This window comes from Aquarana catesbeiana, linkage group LG13 (genome assembly GCF_042186555.1).
Source record: "Aquarana catesbeiana isolate 2022-GZ linkage group LG13, ASM4218655v1, whole genome shotgun sequence".
In the NCBI taxonomy this organism is placed as follows: domain Eukaryota; kingdom Metazoa; phylum Chordata; class Amphibia; order Anura; family Ranidae; genus Aquarana; species Aquarana catesbeiana.
In genome coordinates this window covers 192,821,616-192,837,936 of record NC_133336.1, presented here as the reverse complement: position 1 = coordinate 192,837,936, position 16,321 = coordinate 192,821,616, and the positions used below count along the sequence as shown (strand labels likewise).

The 16,321-nt window shown below is 45.5% G+C and overlaps 1 protein-coding gene across 1 annotated transcript in view; it reads left to right on the top strand.

Annotated features, from left to right (window-relative positions):
* The window catches only part of INSRR (insulin receptor related receptor), a 137,031-nt gene that overhangs the window by 88,697 nt on the left and 32,013 nt on the right, over positions 1–16,321 (top strand). Inside the window, exons 7-9 of the mRNA XM_073609797.1 lie at positions 1,305–1,431; positions 10,193–10,431; positions 13,329–13,496. Of these exons, the coding sequence (XP_073465898.1) occupies positions 1,305–1,431; positions 10,193–10,431; positions 13,329–13,496 (534 nt within the window). The remainder of the gene's footprint in view (positions 1–1,304; positions 1,432–10,192; positions 10,432–13,328; positions 13,497–16,321) is intronic.

The window sequence follows — 16,321 nt, the reverse complement described above, 5'->3', positions numbered from 1 at the left end:
TGTACAGAATCTCTTTTTAGTATTTATATTGCTTTTGAAATAATATACTTTTAAAGTCTATTTAAACCTAATCAGTACAGTCTCATAGAAGCTTTAAAATGTAGTATAGTCAAATACTAACTAAGCCTAAACCGATTCTCACTACCCTATAAAGGAAATAAAATATATATATATACTTGCCTATGCTGATGGTGATCCAGACAAGTCACATGATCTCTCCAGTGGCCGACTTCAAGAGAGATTGCGGACAACTACTGCTGAACCTGGGTGTTAACGTAACCCATAGGCTTACTATGAAGCATTAGTTGTTGGCTGTCCCTCCTCTACACTGAAAACCATTTGGACCCGATCATGTGACCAGACTGGAGCGCCCTCAGAATACATAAGTATACAGATCTTTCTTTTCACAGGGTGGATTAAATAGGCTTAGAATGTGGGTGGGAGTAGGTTTAGGCTTAGCATTTGTCTGGAATTTCACTTTAACAATTTTGTGATTTCTAAAGCCAGAACTTGAAATCTGCAGCTTTTATTAAAATAGTACTTGGAGATGAAGGTGATTGTTCAAGCACTTCCTGTTAAAGGGTGACAACCATCTGTCCCTGGGTCTCAACTGCACCTCTTGCATTGTCATACTGTCATACAGGATTCTGATGGACTTGATGTGACTGTCCAACACATACTATACAGCCATGGTCCACCATCTGCAAGACCTTCCCCTAAGGCACAATGTCTCTTCCTTCTGTAAATTGATCTCGCCATCCCCCCCATGTAATGTAGATGAACAATGTCAGACATGTTTGTAGTCCAGCCTGGCTAGCAAGTAGCAACCATGGCTCCCTTTTATAAGTACAGGGGTTGATTCCCTAAAACTAGAAAGTGCAAAACCTGGTGCAGCTGTGCATGGCAGCCAATTGGCTTTTAACGTCAGGTTGTTCAATTAAGCTATGACAAAAACAAACTGGAAGCTGATTGGTTTCCATGCAGAGCTTCACCAGATTTTGCACCACTCCTGTTTTATTAGATCAACCCCACAGTGTATTCAGCGAGTGCAGCCAGAGAAAAGAAATGCCACTTTATGGGTACTCATTAAAACGCAATGAAAAAAAGGCAACTAATGTAGCCACCACATCTAAAGACTTGTAAGCTACAATATGTTACAATTTTTGTTTTCGGGTTTAGATAACACTTTAACCTGTAGATGGAGCACAAACCCCCAGCTGTTGCAACCTTTGAATTTAATCCACTTCAGCTGTTTTAAATAATTTCCATAAAAACCATTATCAACCAGACCATTTTAATCCTAGGCAAGACTCATGCACTGAAGTTTGTCACCAACGTAACAGAATTCGACCGCATCTTCCTAAAATGGGAAAGCTACAGGATGCCAGAACCTCGTGACTTGCTAAGCTTCATTGTTCACTACAAAGAATCGTAAGTCTTGATGAGAAATGTTAACTTAGAGCCGACTTTCTCTGCCTTGGTGTCATAAACCATGAATTAGACTGAGACAGGAGTACAGTTAAATTACACTTGTATAATAATAATAATAAAAAAGGTAAACAGAGTAAACTTAGTCAAAACATAGCCAGAGTTCAGGAACCAGAACGAATGGTCAGACAAGCCAAAACATCAGGGAGCCAGAGAACTGCGTAGTAGAACATAAAGCAGGATCTGGAGCCAGAAGGAATGTCAGCCAAGCAAGTCTTTAACAGGAACACAGGAGAGTGTCTCTAAAGATGTGACCAAGGGGAAGGAAGAGATCATCTGGACTGGGACGGCTTAAGTATGCAGGACTGACGAGCGGGATATCATCAACAGGTGAGTCACTGTGGAGAGATAGGATCTGGCACAGTTCGCTATAGATGGGAGATTCGACATGATGCTGACAATAGCGATCTGTGGTCGAACATGCCTAACCTTAGCTCTATTAGTCCAAGATTATTCTACATAGAGAGAAAAGATTCGACATTATAGAGACAATAGCAAAAAAGGTTGAATGTGCCTAACCTCACTCTATTCGTCCAAGATTATTCGACATGAAGATTCGGCGAAGCAGTCGCCGTGAGCTGACATTTATGGTCAAATGCTCCGCCCATAGGCTATAGAAGAATTCTAATGTTTGATTAGTAATAATAATAAAGATAATTATTACTACTGTCATACAACATTAGAATTCTACTATAGCTTGTAGGCGGAACATTCGACCGGAAACGTACGATTGCGGCGTACAGTTTAGCTGCTCCGTCGAATCTTCTTAGAACATTCGACAGACACCATAAGCCTTCAATGACAGATTCGACCTTTATTATTATTATTTGGGATTTTTGGACGAATGCATTTTTTTAACGAAATAAAATAAATAAAAACGAATTTCGTTTGTCTGAAAAATAAATTTATTTAGTTACTAACGAAATTCCGAAACAAAATATTTCAGTGTGCACATGTCTAGTGGTTGTCACTAGCACTATAGACTTGCAGCATTGCTGGCCTGACTTGGATTCCCATTAGGACCATTATCTGCAAGTAATTAGGATAGTCTTCCCAACTCTGCAAGGGTTTCCTCTGGATACCTAAGTAGAGGACCCTTTTTCCAAGATTTTACTAATAAACGTATGGCTGCCGGGCAGATACATATGCGCCAGCAGTTTGTTTTACTATCGGTTTTCCTGCCAATGGATATGTCCATACTTTAAGATAAATTTTCACATTGTTTAGAGAAGATGATCAAACTCAAAACTTACTATTTTTATCACACATCACGGAACACAGAGTTTTTAGACAGGAAGCGATCCCCTATATAACCCCTCCCATACAGGAAGCACTAAAGGTGTTTTTTTTTTTTTTTTTTAACTAGTGTCTGCAAAGTGGATGGGCACGTTTTTGTTTGAGCTCTCTCAAGCTCTAGGTCTTGAAGTCCCAGCATGGTTCTAAAATAAATCAAGGGATTGACCAATCGGATCCATTTGAAACAAGCTTATAGGCCAAGATAGGTGGTACCCAAGCCTTGCAAAGAAGATGCAAGGATCCTGCGAGGTTTTGCCTGTAATGCGACGCCTGGGCTGGACCCTGAGTAGTAGAATCCTTGACACCAAGGAGCTAAGGCATTCCTGCAGGGTGCTGTACAGGTCCAAGGGAGTGGACCCTAAAACATGAAAAGGGTAACCAGTCTTGAAGGTCCTCAAGTGACAGGAACCTGCCGTGATGGGTGAAGGGGCTCTTAGTTTCTAAGGTTGCCCTGTGCCAGGACGGTTAAGTGAAATCCCTCCTTATTTACTTACTGTGGGGTGCCCCGTGTGTGTAACAATCTGTCAATCTAGCTAAGGCTGGACACCTGTATAGCGGTAACCGCAGGGGGGGGGGGGGGGTTTGGGCTGACTGTTGGAAAGAGTAGCTTTCTTGTTGTCTTTTGCTATCTTGTCTTTTTTTTTTTTTTGTGACTAGTCCGCACATGAAAATGCATTGCATGCGTGAACACAGGACCATGACCGTGCATGTACATGCAGGAGCAGAGCGTCCTGGCGCACAGCCATCTTATTTAAGCTGGAGTGTGGCTGACATGCGCGCGCTTTCAGCAGAGAGCTGTGGGACACAGAGCAGGCTTTGAAAACCTTTTCACTTTCAACAGGTTATCCCTCTTTACCCAGGTCACGTGAGTCACCAGGTGTTTGGTTGGCAAGCTAAAGCGCTTAGCAGGATTGTTGCATAGGGGCTTGGTGAGCCCTATTAAAGGGTCTCCCTTCTGGGGTAAAATGCTAAACCAAGGTACTCCCGTTTTTGTAGCTTGCAATGTCTTCAAGAGGAGCGGGGCTAACACTACAGGAAAGGGCACATCTATGTCGTCCAGTAGCTCCTGAGGAGCCTAGTTGAAACCCTAGTGTTGTATCCCTTGAGAGACCAGAGGCTTCTGGGCAATCTGAGCCGCTGCGCCTGTCTGGTATTGTGCATAGTCAACACTGCTGCTTGTGCCTTTATCACCAGGGATGAACTGTCCTCAGCCCTAGCAGGGATAGAGCACAGGATTGCTGGCATGATGGCCTCCACCCCGCAGGGTGGCAGGAAGCCTGACAGATCCCCCTTCCCTGAGCCTCCTAATTTGGAGCAGGAATGGGTTGAGGAAGGGGGAAGAGCTAGATGCTAAGGACTTAGGAGTATGGCCTGGCAGATGAGTCTGCTTCTGAGGAATCTGGGCCAGAAAATGTCCAGTTTGTATCAGCCACTCAGTTGCATAGACTTTTGATCCAGACTCTTACCGAGGTAGTGCGTTCTGCCTTTGTTACCTCCTGCAGAGGTTTCTGAGCCTACCTTGTCCTCTTTGGGGTCCCTGAGCCTTCTCAGGCTGCACAGGCTTTCCCCTTGCACCCACTGTTGGAACAGGCGGTGTATGCTGATTGGGAACATCCTGACAGGATTTTTGTTCCTCCTAAGAGGTTTCCCTTTTATATCCCATGGAGGAAAAGTTTAAGAAATGGAGCATGCCAGCCGTAGATGTGGCAGTCTCTTCCTTAAACAAGAACTTAATTGTCCAGTGGATAGCGCACAGGGCTTGAAAGACCCTGTTGACAAGAAACTGGAGTCCTTATTAAAGGCTTCCTTTTCTTTGGCCAGTTCAGCTATTCAGCCAGCTGTCGCAGCAATTGGAGTCTGCCAGTCCTTAAAGGATCAAGTCATATGGCCTGATAGGCCTAACCAGGAGAATGATCTTGCTGAAAATAGAGCAGATATTCCTTGAGCCCTGTGTTTTGCTGTAGATGCCTTTTTAAAGGATTCTACACAGCAGGTCTCTCTCGTCTGGCTCTCCTGTCTGTACACATGCTCAGACAGACATGTGTGGCTTAAGATCAGGTCAGCTGAGCTTCCCTTTAAGAAGTTATTGGCAGGGTTCACCTTCAATGAGGAATGTTTGTTTGGTGATGAACTGGACAAGTACATCCAAAAGATTTTGGCGGAAAGAGTTCTTAACTTCCTTGAAAGAAAAGGACCAGGTGCCCCTTGTTTAAAACCTTAGGGATTTCAGCGACAAGGCAGTTCCACCGCCAACGGGAAGTTAGAGCCAGGGGCAAGCCCCAGGGCCAGAAAAAATCCTGGGTCCAGAACTCTTCTAAACCTGGCACCGAGCCCTCCTTTTGAAGGAGACAACTCCACACTATTGGGTGGGGGGGAAGGCTGCTCCAATTTGCAGGCATTTGGAGAACAGTGGTGCAGGACGAGTGTGTCACCTCAACAGTGTACCGCGGTGGAACCTGATCACGGTTCTAAAACCAAATGGGGACATAAGGCCAATCTTGGACCTAAGATCCCTGAACCAACATCTGTTTAATCCAATCCTTCAGGATGGAGTCCGTCCACTCGGTAGTAGCCTCGCTGGAGATGGGAGACTTCTTTGTCTACATTGATATCAAGGAATTGTATTTACACATAGCTATTTTCAGCCTCATCAGAGGTTCCTGCAATTTGCAGTAGAGGAACTTTTCCAGTTTGTGGCACTGCCCTTTGGGCTTGCCACATCACCTTGGGTGTTTACAAAGATCCTAGCACCTTTATTGGGTCTTTTAAGGGCCCAGGGGATCTTGGTGCTCAGATACTTGAATGACCTCTTGCTCAGAGATTACTCACTACAGGCCCTGGAACACAGTGTCATCTGCACAGTGCGGCATTTAGAAAACCTGGGCTGGGTCATAAATACCGAAGAGTCAGCCTTGAGACTAGCTCAGTGTCTCAAGTATCTAGGTCTGATCCTGTATACAGTCCAGGCAAAGGTATTTCTGCCACCTGTAAAGATCTGTGCCCTGAAGGGTCAGGTAAGGGGCACCAGGCAACCCTCCATTTTGCTCTGTATGAGTCCTCTGGGAAGGATGGTGTCCTCCTTCAAGGCAGTTCCCTATGCTCAATTCCATTCCAGGCCTATACAACAAGACCTCTTATCGGCTTGGAACAGGAGAGCACAAGCCCTGGATTACCCCATCTCCTTATCTCCCCAGGCACGCTTAAGCCTAATCTGGTAGTTGCAGGATCGGAACCTGCAAAGGGAAGATCCTTCCTCCTGGTGTCTTGGAGAGTACTGACCAGACGCCAGTCTCTGAGGCTGGGGAGCGACCCTAGAGGGGCTCACAGCTCAGGGGAAGATGGTCAAGGGCAGAGCAGAGCCTGCCATCAACATCTTGGAGTTTAGGGCGGTACGTCTGGCCCTACGGTCCTGGACGGTGGAGCTTCAGGACTGCCCCATGAGGGTTCAGTCCGACAATGCCACTGCAGTGGCCTGTTTCAACCACCAGGGTGGTACCAGGAGCTGTTCAACTCAAGAGGAGGTGAACCACATATTAACCTGGGCAGAGTGACATGTGTTGGTTTTATCAGCGGTCCATATCAGGGGAGTAGAGAACTGGAAGGTAGATTATCTCAGCCGTTAGCAGATCTGCCCGGGGGAACGGTCCCTACACCCGAACGTGTTTTGGGAAATCTGCCAGCATTGGGGATGGCCAGAGGTAGATCTATTGACATCCAGGTTCAACAACAAGCTACAGCAGTTTGTCTCCCAAACAAGGGATCCCCTGACAATCGGAGCAGATGCTCTAGTAGTTCCATCTAACCAGTTCTCCCTGGTTTATGCTTTCCCCGATCCCTCTCCTTCCACATTTGTTGCGCAGGATTCAAAGAGGGGGGGTTCCAGTCATCCTGGTGGCACCAGCCTGGCCCAGAAGGCCCTGGTTCCCAGGGATCATGAGATTGGCAATAGATGGGCCATGGATGCTTCAGCACCACCCTGATCTACTGTCTCAAGGTCCTATATTCCACCCCAATTTACAGTCTCTAAATTTGATGGCATGGCTATTGAAGCCAGGGTGTTAAAGGATTGTGGCATCTCGGGACCGGTGGTGTCTACCCTAGTGAATGCCAGAAAAACAGTCACTCAGAAGATCTATTATAAGGTCTGGAAGACTTGTATTGCTTGGTGTGAAGCCAGAAAATGGCATCCTCGGAAATACGTGATTGGGAGAATTCTTTGTTTTCTACAGTGGAAATCGGAGCTTTGAGTACAATCGGGGGTCAGATTTTGGCCTTGTCAGTATTCTTCCAAAGGCCCTTGGCCTCCCATTCACCTATGTGTCCTTGGGACTTAAACCTGGCACTGTCTATGTGTTAGAGAAACAACCATTTGAGCCTATCGAGGAAATTCCATTAGTCTTGCAGTCACGCACGCTAGTCTACCCAATGGCCATCACCTCAGCTAGAAGGGTGTCGGAGCTGGCGACCCTTTCGTGCAGGGAACCATATTTGATCCTTCACCACGACAGGGTCATGTTAAGACCTGTTCCATCCTTCTTGCCTAAGGTGGTTGTTGGCCTTTCATTGAATCGGGACATTGTTTTGCTGCCTTCTTTTTTTTCTCTCTGCCTTGTTCAGCAGAAGAGAAACGACTGCACTCCTTGGATGTAGTGCAAGCAGTCAGATTTGCTTTGTCTAAATCTCCGAAGATCCAAGGATCAGACTCCTTTTTTGTTTTACCAGAAGGACCCAAGAAGGGGCAGCCAAAGCTTCCATTGGCTATTGGGTCCGACAGTTGGTCATTCAGGCCTATGGTCTGAAATGTAGGGCTCCTCCCTTTTAGGGTGAGAGCTCATTCTACCAGTGTCCATTCACCAGGAGATTAAGTATAACCCAGTAGGTAATGAATATTAGCCTCACTCTGTGCCCCGTGATCTACTCAAAGAAAAGGATTTTACAGGTAAGCATGATGAAAAAAATCCCATTTTCCAACAACTTTGAACAATTTCATGGGACCACTGCATAATAATGGCAGTTTCTCAAACATACACTCGCTGGCCACTTTAATAGGTACACCTTGCTAGTACCTTGCTAGGGGGTTGGGCCCCCTTTTGACTTCAGATAGATCCATGCTTTCATGCTTACTTCAAATTCTGACCCTTCCATCTGAGTGTCGTAGCTGAAATAAAGACTCATTAGACCGGTCAACGTTTTTCCAATCCTCCTTTGTACAATTTTGGTGAGCCCATCTGCTTCAAGGTTCGATGTTGATGTGCTGTGCGTTCAGAGATGGTATTCTGCATACCTTGGTTGTAATGAGTGGTTATGTGAGTTACTGTTGCCTTTCTATTATCTTGAATCAGTCTGCCCATTCTCCTCTGACATTAATAAGTCATTTTTGTCCACACAACTGCTGCTCGCTGGATATTTTCTCTTTTTCAGACTATTCGCTGTAAACCCGAGCGATAGTTGTTTGTGAAAATCCCAGTAGATCAGCAGTTTATGAAATGCTCAGACAAGCCCATCTGGCACCTACAACCATGCCACGTTCAAAGTCGCTTAAATCCCCTTTCTTTCCCATTCTGATGCTCAGTTTGAACTTCAGCTAGTTGTCTTCACCTCTTCTAGATGCAGAAATGCTTTGAGTTGCTGCCATGGGATTGGCTGATTAGCAATTTGTGTTACCAAGCAATTGAACAGGTGTACCTAATAAAGTGTTCGGTGAGTGTAAATCATCCCTGTTGGTGATCCACGCAGTGAGGCCTGTGGGCCTGATGTGAACCATTTTGCTTCCTGTTTTATTCTGCCCTCGTCTTTCTACTGACACAAATGATGAAAAATAAGTTGTGCACATTTTGTTGCATTGACACCAACACTGGGGCACAATTCTTCCTACTGACACCAAGAATAGGACACCATGAATTCCACGGGTGCCAATGATGGATCGCCATGCCTTCCACGGGTGCCAACGATGGATCGCCATGCCTTCCACGGGTGCCAACGATGGATCGCCATGCCTTCCACGGGTGCCAACGATGGATCGCCATGCCTTCCACGGGCGCCAACGATGGATCGCCATGCCTTCCACGGGCGCCAACGATGGATCGCCATGCCTTCCACGGGCGCCAACGATGGATCGCCATGCCTTCCACGGGCGCCAACGATGGATCGCCATGCCTTCCACGGGCGCCAACGATGGATCGCCATGCCTTCCACGGGCGCCAACGATGGATCGCCATGCCTTCCACGGGCGCCAACGATGGATCGCCATGCCTTCCACGGGCGCCAACGATGGATCGCCATGCCTTCCACGGGCGCCAACGATGGATCGCCATGCCTTCCACGGGCGCCAACGATGGATCGCCATGCCTTCCACGGGCGCCAACGATGGATCGCCATGCCTTCCACGGGCGCCAACGATGGATCAATATTCCTCCGCCCACTGAACAGAAAGCATGAAGCATTATTTACTTCTACTGACCATCGATACCAGTTAATTTTCTGTTTCCAGTGGCCATAGTCTAGCACTTCTAAAGTCTTAGGCCCATTTAATGTTGTCATTTTGATACAGCAAAGCTTGCAATTTGCAGCAAGAAAATGCATTAAGTGGAAAGCCTATTCTTTCCTATGTAGGTGGTTTCCATCCAGGTGCTGCTGTTTACTGAGAAAGACAAAGGAAAACTTCATAGGCCTATTCACACCTACACGTGTGTGTGTGTGTGTGTGTGTGTGTGTGTGTGTGTGTGTGTGTGTGTGTGTGTTACCATGCTTGCTACATGCACATGGAACAGTGTCAATCCAGCCTTTAAAAACCGTGAATTGGCCTTTTGTTTGGGAAGTTTAGAGACCTCTGTTCTATGTAAATAGTTAAGCATGTCCTAGATCAGTACAAGTTGGTAAACCACCTGTATCTCTCTTATTTGATACCACTTAGGAAGACATATATAAAATACCTTCTTGATCCACTCGGTCTAAAAATTAATTTCATGTTGGCATTTTTATCATAGCAGATGATAGTTGATGATTTATACCATACAAAAAAGGCAAGGCAGGTTATAAGTATTGTGTTTTGTTTTTTTTTTTCTTTAAAGATCCTTAGAATAGTCTAGTGTCAATAGGAGACAAAAAAAGTGAATTCTTCATATTTAAGGTGTTATCTTATTTATATGTATTGGAAACATCCTGCATGTGGGAGGTCAAAGTAGGACAGTTTTTCCCAAGGTCAGGTCTTTGATGTTGCCCAAAAATAACCACAATTGCCAAATATATTCCCTTGCAGGATCTTGAAGACCAGAGTTGATGAATGTTCTTTCCTTCATAAGTGGATTGGTGTCACATTTTATTGTCCTATGTAATGGATTACAGCTAGTCCCGTCAATTTTGTAGAATTCAATTCCAAGGAAATCCTATCCACTGCTTTTTGTTTTAGTCCCTTTCAGAACATAACGGAACACCTGGGCCAAGATGCCTGTGGAGCGAACAGCTGGAACGTGGTAGATGTGGAACTGCCTTTAAACGATGGACAAGAACCAAGTGTCACACTGATGAACCTGAAACCATGGACCCAGTATGCCATTTATGTCCGGGCTATCTCTCTCACCACTGCAGAGGAAGGGAGGAATTTTGGAGCACAGAGTGACGTGGTTTACATTAGAACAAAGCCAGCAGGTAACTGACTCTTAAAGAACATAACGTGTTTCCCCGAAAATAAGCCCTAGTAAAAATCCTTGTAAAAAATATATAATCCATTTTGTAAAAAGATTATACAATGCCCAGTGTGTTTCCTTTTGTAACTTTGTCAAAAATACCATATTTACAGCGCCTCTGGGTGCTCCCGTGACCCGCCGGAGATCTTCTCCTTTCCTCCTCCTGGGTGACGTCAGCAGCCCATCTCTCTGCAGTGCTTAGAGCGGGGCTGACATCAGCGGGGATCTCAGCCCTTCCCTCAGCAGTGCTCAGAGCGGAGAAGACCTGGTCTTATTCCAGGCGAAACACAGTAGTGAAAATAGTTCAGTGAAAATGCTTTTAATGCCACTTTTGCACAATTTTACAAACCTTTTTACTTTCAAATTTTGGTGGCTTCAATTGATATATACCGTATTTATCAGCGTATAACACGCACAGGCGTATAACACGCACTTTCATTTTAAGAGGGAAGTTTCATGAAAAAAACTTACATTTTAAATAAGGAACTTTGAAGCAAAATAAGGGTCAGTGCCCATCTGCAGCCCCACCATTGCCATCAATGCAGCCTGATCAATGCCCATCTGCAGCTTCACAAGTGCCATCAATGGAGCCCCATCAGTCCACATCAATGCAGCAGCCCCATCAGTCCACATCAATGCAGCAGCCCCATCAGTCCACATCAATGCAGCAGCCCCACCATTGCCATCAATGCAGCAGCCCCACCATTGCCATCAATGCAGCAGCCCCACCATTGCCATCAATGCAGCAGCCCCACCATTGCCATCAATGCAGCAGCCCCACCATTGCCATCAATGCAGCAGCCCCACCATTGCCATCAATGCAGCAGCCCCACCATTGCCATCAATGCAGCAGCCCCACCATTGCCATCAATGCAGCAGCCCCGCCATTGCCATCAATGCAGCAGCCCCGCCATTGCCATCAATGCAGCAGCCCCGCCATTGCCATCAATGCAGCAGCCCCGCCATTGCCATCAATGCAGCAGCCCCGCCATTGCCATCAATGCAGCAGCCCCGCCATTGCCATCAATGCAGCAGCCCCACCATTGCCATCAGTGCAGCCTATTACAGAGGCCGCCAAGTAAACAGGAGATTCTCGCTGTATGTAATCTGACGGCGCTCGTCCCGCCCCTCTCCCTGTCCCCTTTGAGGCAGCTAAAATTGAAGTATTGGCATATAACACACACACGCTATTTGCACCCGATTTTCATGGTGAAAAAGTGAGTGTTATACGCCAATAAATACAGTATACATCTTCTACACATTTTTTTTTGTATGTATTTGGCTTCAGGTGACCTCTTAGCCACAGTTTCTATGGCTTAGGATCCTTCCCAGACAAAAAAAAAAGCATGGCAAATAAGGGGCAAATATAATTATGTCATAGGAAAGCCTGTGCATTTTTGACCACTTAAGATTAAAGCTGTACTGCAGCCATACACCACGAAAAACTTTTCACTGCTACAATTATGAAAAAAAAAAACTTGGATCTAAGATTTTATGATCAAGACTAATCTTATTATACAGGATTTCTACAGTGCCAACAGTTTATGCAGCACTTTACAATATAAAAGGGAGACAGTACAGTTACATTACAATAAAATATAAGAGCACTGGCGGCCCGTCCACTAGGGGAGCACGGGCGCTGCCCCCCCATTCATGTGTAATCTACATACAGGGTGCCGGATGCATGGATTCCAATGAGGTGGTTTTTTTTGTTTTGTTTTGGAGCTAGAGGGTCTAATAGGCTTCAAAATAGGGGGGCTCCGAGCCCACCCAGTTGTGTGGCAATAGCAAATGAACACGCTGCCCGCCCGCTACCTAGATGGGGTAAAGACTGGGCTTTGATGTAAGACCATCCACACCCCCCCCCCCCCCCCGTCCCCCTACAAAAAAAAGCCACTGGCTAAGAGGGCCCTGCTCAAAAGAGCTTACAATCTAATAGGCTGGGGCAAGTGGTACAATAGGTTGCAACAGTGGGGAATGAGCTGATGGAAGGGATAAAAGATTAGTTGGAGGCATCATAGGCTTCCCTGAAGAGATGTGTTTTCAGGGATCGCCTGAAGTCAGCCAAGGTAGGAGATAGCCAGACAGATTGAGGCCTGTCAGACAAAGCACTGTGCTCCAAGCCCACCTAGTTGTGTGACAATAGCAAATGAATATTCACTATTTTCACACTGATACTCCTCCCGGCCAATCAGGAAGCGGGCACCAGTCACCTGATTGGCTGAAAGGACAGGTGATCCTATTGGACACCTAGGAGGAGGGAGAAGACGCATGGTAGAAGCCGTTGTGATGCACAGGAGTAGGAGGGATGAAAGCTGCTGCCTGCCCGCCCCCTACCTAGATGGGGTAAGTGCGGGGCTTTGATGTCCAATCGTCCCCGCCATGCGGGGGGGGGGGGCACAGCTGCTGCCGACTGCCCAGGGGGTGGTTGTATTCCCCCCCCCCCCCAAAAAAAACAACCACCAGCTGCCAAGGTAGGAGATGGCCGGACAGATTGAGGTAGAGCGTTCCAGAGGATGAGAGAGGCTCTGCAGGTGTCCTGAAGATGAGCATGGAAGGATACAAAGGAGCTTGAGAGCAGGAAGTCTGGAGAGGAGCGGAGGGGGGACAGTTTGGGTGATATTTGGAGACAAGTTTGATATAGCTCAGGGCAGAGTTGTGAATGGCTTTGTATGTTAGTAGTGATGTAATTCATGGGCAGATGGTCATATTTCACTTTAGTAAGTTCAGGTTAGTAAAATGCAATAGGATCTTTTTTTTTTTTTTGCCTTGCCATGCATGTATAAAGTTAAGATTTACAGGTGGTTTCCCTTTTTATGGACTTAAAATTATTAGCATTTTGCCACTTCTTTATTGCAGCCCCAACTGTTCCCCAGGATGTTTTGATCATGTCAAATTCCTCATCCCATCTGATTGTCCGCTGGAAGCCACCAACTCAACGTAATGGAAACCTCAGCTACTACTTGGTTCTCTGGCAGCAGTTGTCAGAAGATGAGGCGCTATACCATAATGACTACTGCACCAAAGGTTGGTTAGAGGGATTTACCACATTAGAGTGACTAATTTAAAATCTAATGGGAGATATCAGTGTTTAATTTTTCCTAAATCGTGCAAATATTGTCCTCCTGGTGGTAAAAATACTTAAATACTTTTTAAGAACCAACGAATCCGAAACATGATGTTTTTGATGTCAAAATATACTGAAACCTCCATAACCAAAACAACCCATTTTGCCTATCTTTCCTAATGTTTAGTTTGCATAATATTTTCCACAAAATGACAATTGCACAGTAAATACGTTAAATGTAGTGTTTTTGGCTTACAAAAAAAGTGATTTTAAGTTGCTCGTTGCAATCACGGTATCGTCACTGCTGTGGTTTACCAAATTCCTTGCGTAATTCGTGGTGGCTCGTTCATTTTAATCTGTACTCTTTGAGACATTAAAGAGTAGAAATTCTGTGAATACAGTGAATGGTGGCTGTTGTCTCAAAGTTCAACAGGTACATAGACTGTTATTTTCAAAACACAATAACTGTGATTTAAGCTTGGCCCCAGCACAAAGTTATCATGTGGGCATTGGAACATGTAAAGGAGGGTGTTTACTTGCAAAATAAAATCTTCGCTAGCAAGTATAACAAATCCTGTTCAATCTGTACTATATGGACCTGTGTCTGCTGCAAGGAAAAGAACCCGATCTTGGGCAGTGCCCCAACTGCAACCCTCTATCTTTTTGAGGGACAAAGTGGCAATGAGGAGCATAAGGGCGCAGGGGCAGTACCGTTCTCCATTTTTCAGTCCAACAATCATTGGCTGCACTGGGGTAAAACCAGACCAGAGGCACATGCAAGAAATTACTGAAAGACTAGGCTTGTATCAAATTCATGAGTCCGACCCTTCATCTTATATGCAGGTTTTCATGGCATTAGAAACCTAAAAGAGTGACAACGGAAAAAGACCAAGTGGTCCGTCAAGTCTGCCCCATTTTTTATCTGAGTATATACTTTTGTAGTTGCATAGTTGGTAGGGTTAAATAAATGTAGCACCCTCTAGTGTGCTACTAGTGTTAGAGCAGGTAAAACAGTTTGGCTCATGGTTAAGTATGAGTCATGGAATCTGGATCAGGGTTTATTTGAGTTCAGAGCTGGATGACTCATACAGGCAGGTCTTTGGTGCCCCCCCCCCCCCCGGTTCTGGGTTCTGGAAAGTTAGAGATTGTTCTGGAAACTGGAGGGCGGAGGCTAGGAGGGTCTTTCTGCTTATTCAGGGGAGCTTGGCCAATCCAGAGGCAGTGGGCCTGGCAGGGGGTTGGGCCAGCCCTTGTGTATGGGTGAGTCATGCTGGCAAGGGGAGTTGGGTAGAAGATGGAGATGGAGTGCTGAGAAGTCTGTCGATTGGGCTTGAGGGACACTCTAGGTCTAAGGGGGCCCCCAAAGGCTGGAGGCTTGGCCTGGTTTTAGGGTGCAGTGAGGTGTTTAGGACCACCACCTAGGAGCAATGGGAGCATGGAAAGGGCAGTGAGTACATTAGCACACTCTAGGACACTACAAGGGGAAAGCCTGCCATATGTAGTCCCGCTTTCTGGAGGGACAGCTGTGTGCTTCATCCCTTCATCCTCTACCCCAAGAGATCTCTGAAGCAGCCAGGAGGGCTGGTAGGACATACTGAGTACTGGACCTGGGACCAGATCCACAGAGGGAGGGGGATACACTCCTGCAAGATACACTCCTGCAGGAGGGCCCAGGGCCCTTATTCTGTAAGTGACTTTTGCAATTTAATCTTCAAAGGACTGTGAGTTTGTACAGATGGAAGCAGTTCTGGATTTTTGTACAGAAAGAGGAAGATTGTCCCCAAGTTTTGCTCTGTTTATCATCTGCTGGACATCCCATAAGTCCCTACGCCCATCAAAGTTGTTATCCCCTAATAAAAACAACAAAAACAAGTTATGGGACTGACTTCTTGTGTCTGGCTGCAAGTGGAAAATGCGTGTTGCCTGGCAGTGCAGGAATAGGAGAGTCGATTACCAGCGGCCCCTGCAGGAGTAGTACTACATAAAGATACCAGTCCATTCAGTTCAACCTGAGTATAAATCTAGGTTTGTCCCAAGCATGTTTGAATCCACATACTGTTAACTGACTCCAACTACCTCTGCTGGAAGTCTTTCAAGCATCAACTAATCTTTTGGTAAAGTATTTTTGTTCTTGGCTTCATATTGAAAATACTGTCCTCCTGGACCTTATTTACCTGCTTGACATATTCAAAGGTTTCCCTTCTTTCCTCCAGACTGTACATATTAAGTTCCTGAAGTCTCTCCTGATATGTTTTATCCCCAGACCTTTCACCTATTTTTGTAGCCCATCTCTGGACCCATTCTGTCGTATCAGTATATTTTTGTAAGTGAGGCTGCCAAAACTTAACACAGTACTCAAAACAAGGTTGAACTAAAGATGTATATAGAGGAACCTTCCTTTTGCTGGTGATCTCTCTCGTGAATATGCATGGGCTGAACATGGGCCCCCCCCCCGATTGGTTCGCAGCAGAGCTCCCAAACAAGTGAAATGTTCTAACCCGAATGGCAAACCCCATTAAAGTCTATGGGAGCTGAGCAGGAAAGCATATAAGCCTTCAAAAGTGCCCATTTTGAAGGCTTATATGCAAGTTGGCCATACAAGGGGTATGGAGTCTGGGAGATTTAATAAATATATATATATATATATATATATATATATATATATATATATATATATATATATCTATAATCTCTCTATATATCTATATATATATATATATATATATCTATATCATTTTTTTTTTTAATGTTTTTTCAGGAGCAGTGATTTTAATTGGGCTTAAAT